The sequence below is a fragment of the Poecilia reticulata genome, linkage group LG1, assembly GCF_000633615.1.
Source record: "Poecilia reticulata strain Guanapo linkage group LG1, Guppy_female_1.0+MT, whole genome shotgun sequence".
Lineage (NCBI taxonomy): Eukaryota > Metazoa > Chordata > Actinopteri > Cyprinodontiformes > Poeciliidae > Poecilia > Poecilia reticulata.
The window spans coordinates 1919801-1931151 of NC_024331.1; the positions used below are offsets into that span (position 1 = coordinate 1919801).

General features: G+C 40.9%; 1 protein-coding gene across 1 annotated transcript; it reads left to right on the forward strand.

Moving 5' to 3' along the window:
- The first annotated feature begins 167 nt into the window (after window positions 1-167).
- tlr3 (toll-like receptor 3) lies at window positions 168-7492 on the forward strand. The gene is made up of 5 exons (XM_008404081.2): window positions 168-480; window positions 1655-2125; window positions 3189-3383; window positions 3537-5392; window positions 6451-7492. Exons 2-5 carry the CDS (start codon window positions 1667-1669, stop codon window positions 6680-6682), a joined length of 2742 nt encoding a protein of 913 aa, XP_008402303.1. The 5' UTR covers window positions 168-480; window positions 1655-1666; the 3' UTR covers window positions 6683-7492.
- The last annotated feature ends 3859 nt before the right edge of the window (window positions 7493-11351 follow it).

An 11351-nucleotide genomic window follows, 5' to 3' on the forward strand; every position in this document is an offset into this window, starting at 1 on the left:
AGCAGAAACATTATTATTATTATTATTTTAAAGGTGTTTTAGGTTTATATTAGACTTTAAATTGCAAACCAGAGCAGAAAAAAGGGTAGATTAGAGTCACGAAATGCGGAATGGCCCTTTATGATTCTAGGGCCCATTCGGAATCGGAACCTAAACACTGAGCCTCGTTCAGCCTTCTCTCTCAGGACGTCCCACTTTTACCTACCGCAGAACACCGGCTGCACTCTGCAACTAATTCACCAAGTACGAGAACATTTAGAACGCAAAACAACCTGCGGGGCCCTGACCAGCCATATCTCAGACTTTATGACACAAAATAGTTAAAACGACATCAGACAAGAATGGAAGTGAAACTGGAATCGGACCTTTTCCATTTCCTTATTTTCAGGCATTACCGCTGCTCACTTCCAGTGTACATTCGTGGCGACGATGTGAGGAAGGAAACAGTCTGAAGTCACAAACCGAGACAAACACAACACGGTAAGGATCTGCAGGCAGCTATTGATGGAACATATGAATCGTTCTGACAATGTGAATAGTTAATGGTTTAAATTTGGTGAAGCCGCTTTTTCCACCACTTAGGTGGAGCCAGAACAATGACTCAAGCGGTGTTTTTAGTTTTGGTGAACAGGAAAGTTCAGCTTTAGACCTATGGGGTTCCATTTGTATCAAAAATAAGTAGAAGTCATATGTGTAGATGTGTCGTTGCTATGTGTCGTTGGTCTATGTTGCATGTAGATGATGCATATGTTTACGTTGCATATGCATTCGCTGCATATCTGTTTGCTGTATATGTAGATGTTGCATATGCGTTCGCTGCATATGTGGTTCATGTCGTTGGTCCTTGTCGTTGGTCCATGTCGTTGGTCCGTGTTGCTATTGCCTGTTCTCTTCGCCATTAAAAAGTCTTGAAGTAGGTAATGTATGATCAAATAGTTTATTAGATATTACAAAAATGTTGGTCTTTCAATATCAGTGGTTTCAATAAAATTGTTTTCAAAATGTTAAGATTTCTACCTCGTATTTTCTTTAGGCATTAGTCAGGGCAGCTAACGAGGTGGCGGGGTCCTGGACCACTGAAGGGGGCGCTATTTCCCATAGATCCGCGGGCTTCCGATTTTGATTTATTTATTTTTTAATCTGCTATATATCTTCATTTCATTTTAAGAATGATTTTCATCCTCAGTATGTTTTTGAACTTCTCTCTCTTATTTTCTTCAGCGCAGCTCACAGTTTTAAACAAATTCTGTAGTTTTCGGGGTACTTCTAAATCTGCTCCTTAGTCACATCTTTTTGGGCCTTTTACTGCCTCTAGTGGCGTGGAGTGGTAACACAACTAATATAATTACAAATGCCACTGTCTTTATGCTGCTGACCTATGTAATCATGACAGGTTTTATTTTCCTGATGGCGATTAAAACCAGAAAATCCTTAACGTCTGCAGAACTTCTTCCACAATTATTTAAATAATTATCTGAGTTTGGAAGAGTTTCGTCTTTTTCTGGAGGAAATGTGTTATTTTTGTGCAGCATATATCTATGAACATGCGTTGAAATGGCATTTATATAATGTTGCACCATAACTGTACTTTCATGTTCTCAATCACCTTCTGGTCCTTTCTCACATTGCACTCTGCCTTGTTCTGTCTTCCCAGAGTTTCTTTGAAATGCTGCATGCAGCTAGATCTTGCATCCCGACATGGGTCATCCTTGTTTGCACCGTCACTGTGAGTCCATATTATGGCGCCGTCTCCTTACAGAAGGCTACCTGCAGCGTGCAAGACGGCAGAGCAGACTGCAGCCACCTCAGCCTGAGCTCGGTCCCTCAGGATCTTCCCAGCGACATCACGGTCCTGGACATGTCTCACAACAGATTGACAGCGGCTCCCCCAGACTCATTCAAAAGATACACAGGACTTTTGCACCTCAACATCAGCTACAACAGCATCAAAACCCTGGATGAGGGCCTGTGCAGGAACCTCCCTCTGCTGCAGACCCTGAACTTGATGCATAATGAAGTGCATTTACTCCAACAGGAGAATTTCAAATACTGCAGCAAACTAACATGGCTGAATATGGCCAGCAACCGGTTAAAGCTGGAAGGAGAACCCTTCTCCTTGCTTCAGGTACATCAGATTTAGGTTGGAATATTAATAGTTGATGGTAAAAAATAAAATGGGAGGTTAATAGAACTTATGCAGTTAAATACAGATACCTGGAAATAACTCAAATTTACTTCGTCAGTTTATTTCAGTTGAAATAAAGAAAGTCATACACAGACTCATGACAAACAATTATACATTTATAGTGCTTTTTTCAGGTAATTTTGATCATAAAGGGTTAAAGCTGTTGAAAATCGAACCAGCTGAGCTAGAATCTAATCCTCTCTGTTCCACTGACCAAGTATTGAGTGCAGAAACTCTGCATAAATAGCCATACTGACCTGTAAACAGGCATTTCTGTTTAGAATCCCTTTTCATCAGTCGTATGTAATATTCAGATTTCAGAGAAAATTAAGCTTAATACATAACACTGGCAAACAGACAAAAAGTTGTCTGGAGTTTTTCAACTCTTTTAGGGTCATTTTGATGAGTTGAATCCAAAAATCACACTGGTTTTGCTCAATCATGTCAACTTTCTGAACTATGGAGCAACATCAGCATCAAAATGCAGGACTTGTTCTGACATCTGGATCAGTTTGCTGAGAATCTGATCAATGAGTGAAGAGCAGGAGGAGAGATTCCATCAGGACAGAAAAGAGATGGAGAATTTTACACAATGAAGATGAAATGTTCAGTTTACATGTACTTCCCCTTATTGGTGTTTATTATTCAGTGTACAGAAATCCAAGTTTGTGACATTTAATTGATACACTCTGCTAGAAAACTTTTTTTTCTCCCTTAAAACCCATTTTGGATGAGAAATATTAACATAAATGAACTGATAATGTCACAAAAAGGTCATCAATTCAGTCAGGAGATCAGATTTCTTTAAATCAAATTAAAATAAAAACCTGACCTGATTGAGAAAATGGATATCATTTTCTGATTCAGGAGTGGAAATTAATCTTAATTCAGTCTTAGATTTTCTTAAATTCAGGCTAAAATAACCGACATTATAAAAAAACATCAGTTTTTTTTTTTAAGTTTTCATGCTCTATCGTTTCCCTTCTCCTTTGCTGACAAACAGAACCTGAAATATCTTGACGTCTCCATGAACAACCTGAAGTCAGCCAGGCTCGGCTCACAGCCTCAGCTGCCCAGCTTGGAAACCTTGGAACTCAAACACAATAACTTCAACACTCTGAAAAGTGATGATTTTGCCTTCCTGAAGGATTCACCCCTCCATGTCATCAGCCTGATGTTTTCTGTGTCCCTAGAAAAAGTAAGTTGTTTACCCAGAAATGGGAACTGAAATACTGTTGTCAAATTTGGAACTGGTAGTTGTAGTAGCACCTAAATTTCAGTTATCTCTTTTGTTTCCCCATTTCTGTCTCATCATAAATGGTGTGTGTTTTTGTTTGTTTGTTTCTTGCAGTTGGAGCCTGGTTGCTTTAAGCCTGTTCCAGGCCTGCGTATGTTATTCCTCGATGGTAGCAGTAAGGGCTTCATGTTCATATCTGACCTCTGTTCAGAGCTGTCTGAAACGGCAATCAGTGCCATGTTTCTGAGGGACATCGGGCTGAAGAATCTGACAAACAAAACCTTCTCAGGTTTGAAGAAAACAAACCTAAACCTTCTGGATCTGTCTGGCAATAGGATTGGCATAATTGAAGATGGCTCCTTTCAGTGGCTGTCTGAACTTCAGACTCTTAACTTGACTGGCAACAGCATTCAGCACCTGACACAAAAAACTTTTCAAGGCTTAAAAATGTTGAAAAACCTACAGCTGACTAAAGCGCTGGTGAAAAGTCAGAAACCCTCAACCCCTGTTATTGAGGATTTCACGTTTCAACCACTAAGCAACCTTGAGACCCTGGTGTTAAAAAACACCCCATTTGTCAACATCACAGAGAATACCTTCAAAGGTCTGATGAGTCTGAAAGATCTTGACTTGAGCTGGAGCAATTCTATATTCACAAGCAAAAAACTCTCCAGTAAATTCTTCGACTCTCTTGCCGATTCACCCCTCAAGAAGTTGAACCTAGAAGGAAATGCTTTGGTGGGAATTGAACCCGGGACCTTCTCCTGTTTGAAAAGTCTCTCCATTCTTCTTCTTGATCGTAATTATATTCGTCAAACATTCAGCGGCAAAGAATTGGAAGGTCTCGCTCAGTTACAAGAGCTCCGCATAAGCAATAACGTCCAGCAAATTAATCTGACCGCGGAGACATTTGCCAGTGTGACTGATCTTAGAGTGCTGATGCTGGGAAAGAGTCTGCAAGCTGAAACCTTGAACCAGGATTCCTCTCCGTTTCGGCCTTTGTCCAACCTCACTGTATTGGATCTCAGCAACAACAACATTGCGAACATCAGAGAGAATTTGTTAGAGGGGCTTGAGAACCTCCGGGTCCTGAAGCTCCAACATAACAACTTAGTCAGGTTGTGGAAGATGGCAAACCCTGGTGGGCCTGTCCTGTTTCTCAAATACACACTGAGGCTGGTAAGCTTTGAGATGGATTTCAATGGAATGGACGAGATTCCAAGAGAAGCTTTCAGGAATTTGAATCAACTCAGGTACCTTAGCTTTAGCAACAATCTTTTGAACAATTTACGGGACTCGGTGTTAGACGACCTTACGTCCCTTAAGGTTTTACATCTGGAGAAGAATTTTATCACTTCTGTCAGGCCAGAGGTGTTCAGAGCTCCCATGAGCAACCTCAGTCTCCTTGTCATGGGAAAAAACCCGTTCGACTGTACCTGCGAGAGCATCCTTTGGTTTGTCACGTGGTTGAACAAAACTAACGCTAGCGTGCCAGGTCTCAGAGACCAGTACATGTGCAACACCCCGATACTTTACTTCAATCATTCCATCATGGACTTTGACCAACTTTCTTGCAAAGACATGACCCCATTCCAGGCCTTTTATGTGCTAAACAGCACAGCTGTTTTAATGCTGATTCTCACTGCCCTTATTTATCGATTCCACGGCTGGAGGATCCTGTTCTACTGGAACATATTGATCAATCGCACATTAGGATTTAGTGACGCCAAAGTGGAGGAGGGCAGAGAGTTTGAGTATGACGCTTATGTCATACACGCTGATGAAGACACACGCTGGGTGGAGAGACGACTGGTTCCTTTGGAGAATGAAACCTGCAGGTTTTGCTTGGAGGGTCGAGATTCTGTCATCGGCATGTTCCAGGCTGACTCCATCGTGAATAATATGAGAAAATCTAGAAAAATCTTGTTTGTGGTGACCGATCGTCTTCTCAATGATCCCTGGTGTAGACGGTAAGTCAAACACACAACGCTCACTTTTATTTATGTGGCTTTGGAACAACTTCAAATGTTGTTAACTGGCTGCAGATTATAAAGCGTTGCTATTTAAAGTAACTTCATCTTCTAAATTTGAGGTGAAGAAGAATTTAAAGGGACAGTATTATGTAAAATCAACTTTCTGTGCTTTACATCATGTTATAATGTTATTCATAGAGTCTTGCTATGATCTTTTCATGCCTGTTTAAGAAATCTTTTAATCTCTCATGGCAACCAGTCAGCTGTGCAAAATGCCCAGGTTGGACTCTTCATTGGAGCTGCAGTCTCCCAGCTTCTGCCTCACAATGCAGGCCTCCCTAGTTACCCTCACAATCTTCTCCTTCAGACTAGCCAGCAGCAATTAGCAAACACTCAGTGGAACTGCACATCTGCTGAGCTCATTATAGGAGCTGCTTCTCAGTGCAACACTGGTAAAAGTTTGTTAAAGGGTGAATAGAGCCATGTTTTGATGACCTGAAGCAGAGTTTGAGAAAGAGAGAGTTTTTAAAGAGATAAATGTGTTACATATCAAAGTCAAATTTATTTTAAGTCATATTTGATATATACAGTATTTCTAGAACAATCAAAGTTAACATAATTACTTGATTGTGCTATAAAATGGCACTATGTGCCTGCAAAACCCACAATACTGCCCCTTTAAAAAATGTAGTGTAGGGAAGTCATACATGCCAAATGTTTTCTGTAGCAACATTTGATACTGTTGTCTATGTACTTTTTTATTCACCTCATGTAAGCTGACTCCACTATGTTCAGACCAACACTGTGTTGGCTTAATGCCAAATCCTGCAGGACTTCTCTAACGCTCATTAAAACTGGGTTTTTGTCATTGATGTGTGTTTAAGCACAGACTAATTTTAGAAGAACTTTGACACCTACCTCATAGTACTGTTAGAAGAAAATATGTTTGAACCGCTTTCTTGATTTCGTAATGTATCTTTTAAAACACGTCCACTTTCGTGAAAATAATCATTGCACTCTCACCACTTGATTTGTTTTTTCTTGTCCTTATTCAGATTTAAAGCCCACCATGCACTTCAGCAGGTCATCGAAGCCAGCAGAGACTCGGTTGTCCTGATTTTTCTGCAGGATGTGCACGACCACAAGTTGTCTCGCTCACTTTTCCTCCGCAGAGGCATGCTGCGTCAAAGCTGCGTCCTGAACTGGCCTCCGCAGAAGGAGAGGATCCCAGCCTTCAACCAGAAACTTCTCATTGCTCTGGGAATGACTAATCGACTGCAGGAGTGACTGTTTCCTAGGTGTTGACAGGTTTAGATGCGATTATGGTTACGTTTATGCACTATTTTTTTTTTGCTTTTTGCCTAAATATTTGCTTGCACAAGAGCTGTTCAACCAAAGAGTAGAATTTGAGTTGTACTTGAACAGTGAGGTAGAAGTTGACCACATAACAGAATGATGTCACAGAATGTGACATCATTCAAGCGAGGAGCATAATTATGGCAATGCATGGGGGAATGTTAAATGTATCAATATTTACAACTACATTCTTTAAGAGCCACATTAATCCAAATTATGTTTGATTATGTTATCTAAAAATTTTATACATACATAGTGAACTACTGGCAGTTGTTAGCAGCTTTTCCCACATCATTCAGTTTATAACTTTTTGGAGAGAAATTACAGTGGCAGAGAAGTTACTTTTATTATCGACAGGGCAAGAACATTTTGGGATTTTATTTAAGTATTTGGGATCAGTATTGGATAAATGCTTTTAACAAATTGTCTGGATTCTAGCCCACTTGCTCTAGGCCAAGTGCTTGTCTGGTTATGTAAAAAAAAAAGCAATACTTCACTAATCCTATAGGAGAAAATTAGAGCCAGACCTGATAGTAAACAATCAGACTGGATGAAACCTTAGAGTTATGTTAAAGCAAGTAAATCAATCCCATTTTATCCTGGACTACTGAAATCATTGTCTGTTTTTAAATCCCACATTGCAATAATATGTAAAGTTTACTTTATTTCTCTTTCTCTTTGCTTTTCTCAGCTTGCAACCACACAAATGCAGAACTTTGCAATAAAAACAAAATACACACATTGGTAGCTCATCTTCAAAAGAATTTTCTGGTTATTGTTCTGTAACTCCTCCTGACTGGTGGAGTTAGCTGATGCACTTCTGGACCAACCATTTGATGTGTTGAACCAGGGACACATGTAGACGCCGGCCCTCCAGGCCTGGAGTTGTAGACCTCTGGTATAGATAGTAATATTATTTTTTTTATCCATTTATTCATTGTTTTATAATCAAATTTTCTCAGAAACAACATTTTGGGCTATCAAGCCAAAATCATCAAAATGAACTGAAATAAATACTTATAACACTGTGTGTAATAAAGAATTTATTTATTGATTTATTTTTTTTAGTAAGACAATGTAATGTATTGAAATGCACTATACAGCCCAGCATCAGCAGTGTGGTCCTGACATCTTGTGGTTACTGGACATTATTGCAGCATTTACTGGTTTTATAACACAAAGCAGCTGTTATCAACATGACTGATGCCTTATAAGCATGTTTGATTATAAAATATTAGCTTTACCAAGTATCATATATAGGGACATTTTTGGTTAAAAAAGAATATAATTTCTCTGGATAACTTGTTCAACAACATAGCATATCAACAACATATATCCATTATAAGATAATCACTGCTCGCAGTGATATATCACTGAGAAGAGCTTCGGTTCTTTTCGCTGAGACCAAACATGAGATCGATGGGGAGCCGGGGCTGACGACCACATAAGAGGAAGTAGGGAGCATAGTTAGTAGCTTCACTGCGTGTGCATTTGTATGCATGAACCACTTTTGGTAGAGAAGATTTCCAATCTTTTTTCTCGATTTCTGGCAGACTCCTCAGCATAGCAAGCAGTGTCCTGTTGAACCTTTCAACCTGACCGTTACCCTGCGGATGGTATGGCGTTGTTCTTGACCCCTTGTCCCCACTGTACTTCTCTAGTGATGCGAATAATTTGTCTTCAAACTCTTTTCCCTGGTCATGATACAGCTTTGTGGGAAAACCAAACTTCAAAACAAAATCCCCAAATATTTTCTCTGCAGCCGTTTTGGCCATTTTGTTTTTGCAGGGATAAGCCTGGACAAACCGTGTGAAATGGTCCATCACTACAAGGATGTACTCATACCCACCACTGCATTTCTCCAGATGTAAGGAATCAATGGAGACCAACTCAAATGGGTATGCAGTGATGATGTTTGTAAGAGAGGCTCGATCTGATTTATTTGGCCACTTTCGTTTCAAAACGTTTCGTTTTGGCCACTGCATGCACAAGTGACATAGTGCTCGACATCACCTTGCATGTGATGCAAGGTGATCACATGCATCTTGCATGTGATCACCTTGCTAGGCCAATAGAAGCCAATAGGCCAATAGAAGCCAATAGGCCAATAGAAGCGATCTCTGATGAGATGCAACACCCTCTCAACTCCAAGATGACCCATCTCCTCATGAAGCTCCTTAAAAACAAGTGCATGATATTTCTGTGGTAGAAGGAGTTGTGAGCGACTCGCTGTTTTGCGGTGGAGTAATTATCTTCATCCATATATAATCTGTGTTTTTGTCTCATTAGAGCAGCAGCCCTCCTGTTGCCCTTGTGCCAGCCACGTTTTGGCTTTTCCTGTGCACTAACACATCTCAATACTTTGCTAATTACTGAATCATCTTGTTGAGCTTGTCTAAGAGCTGCTCTACTGATGTCCTTTACTGATGTGTTCGCTGCATCACATTCTTCTGTGACCAGACTGTTGACGGTTGCTGGGCATAGCCATGGCTCAGACTCCTGAAACTCTGGGTGTACTATCCGTGTGCAAGTTTGCATGTACTCCTCCATGCTGAGTGACATTCGGGAGAGGCCATCTGCATCTCCATTTACTTTGCCTGGGCGATACTTTATTGAAAACTGGAAATCAGCCAGTTCAGCAACCTAAACTGGTTGCATTCAGTTTAGCTGTGGAGAGCACATATGTAAGAGGGTTATTGTCAGTGTAAACTGTAAATGGTGGTGCATAATAGAGATAATCTCTAAACCTCTCACATATGGTCCACTTCAGACCCAGGAACTTCAGCTTCCCTGAATGAAGGTGATAGTTTTTTTTTTTTTTTCTGGGGGTGTTAGAGTTCTGGATCCATATGCTATGACTGCTAGAATTCCTTGCTGTCTCTGGTAAAGTACAGCACCAAGCCCTTCTTGTGAAGCATCACAATGTAGAATGAACGGCTGTTCAAAGTCTGGATAACTCAATACTGGTGGTTTCACTAGAAAATCTAATAACTGGCAAAGCACTTCTTGATGTTTTGTGGACCATATAATTGGCTGTGATGATGGTAACTGTCCACTGTTCTGATTTTGTTTCCCTACACCTCGCTTTTTGTGTTTTCCTTATCCCTTTTTCTCAGGGCTCGAGGAGAGAAGATCATAAAAAGGCTTAGCTATGCAGGAGACGTTTGCGATGTAACTGCGATAGTAGGAGACAAATCCCAATAATTTCCTCAGTTCTCCCACTGTGGAGGGTTTTCTTTCTCTCAAAGCCTGCACAGGAGCAATATCTGCAGGATCCATTGTGTATCCATTTTTTGTGACCAGCTTTCCAAGAAATCTCACTTGGTTCTTAAAGATGTCACATTTCCTCGGTGTCAGCTTGACTCATGTTCCTGATAACGCTGCAATACACTTTTAAGATGACTCAAGTGGTCTTCAAATGTTTTAGAGTGCACCAAATTATCATCCAGGTAAGGCAAACACACCTCATCACGTAGCCCAGCCAGGTACTCTTCCATGGACTTCTGAAACTCTGCTGGTACTGATGATAATCCAAATGGTATTCTCACCCATTCATACAGACTCCATGGCATGATAAATGCAGTGTGCGGCTGACTTGATTCTTCCAGGAAGCCCTGGTGACAGGCTTTTCCCTGGTCAAGGACAGAAAACCAAGAACTTCCAATCAGGCTGTTGAGCATGTCCTGTATGCGGGGAATGGGATGACGGTCTGGTAGAGACTTCTTATTCAACTCTGTAATCACAGCACAGTCTGAGACTACCATCCCTTTTATGCACACAGACTGTCAGGCTAGAGTAGTTTGACTTAGACTTTGCTATCCAGCCCCTATTTAACAAATCTTCATGATATTCTTTCTCCTCATGCAGTGGTTTTGGAACAGATATATATGTTCTGGTCACTGGTGTGGGATCTTGTAATCGGATTTTGAGCTGCAGTGAGAGGATGGTTCCAACATCATAATCGTCACGAAAGAAGGCTGCACACTCCTCTCGAAGTAGTTGTTTCACCAACTGCTGTTGTGCTGGGGAAAGGTGGCTGATGGGAACTGGTGGATCCCAACAATCTTCACTTTCAGCCCTGCTTAGGTTCTCCTTTTCTCCCCCTTTGCTCTCTGATCCCATTGGAGTTCCCTTTTCACAATTGAAATTTGATGTCTCTATTTCATTTACTTCTGTTGATTCCGTTGGTGCCACATACATTGCTTTTACTGCTTGGACTTGACCTACTTTACTTTTGGAGGGTAAAACAATGTCATGAGCAGTATCAATGTTCACTGGGATTCTGAAGCAGGACCAGGAACTCTGCTGTAGGCAGACTATCCCTTCTTTAACCCTTAATCCTTCTAGTAGCTGTGACTGTGACAGGGGTTCAAACAGGACTCCTTCATGACCTGCGAGTGGACCAACTTGTGTACTGCACTTCACCATCTTCATCTGGCCAGCTGGGATGATGAAGTTTTCTCTTGATGCTTTAACAGTACTTGTGCCCTGTTCCCCATTCATATTTCTCATGACTTTTACAAATGCCTCTGCCTTTTTACTTTCAATAGAAAATGCTGTACTAACAGCTTCTGTAATGATGGGGGGAGGATCTACACCC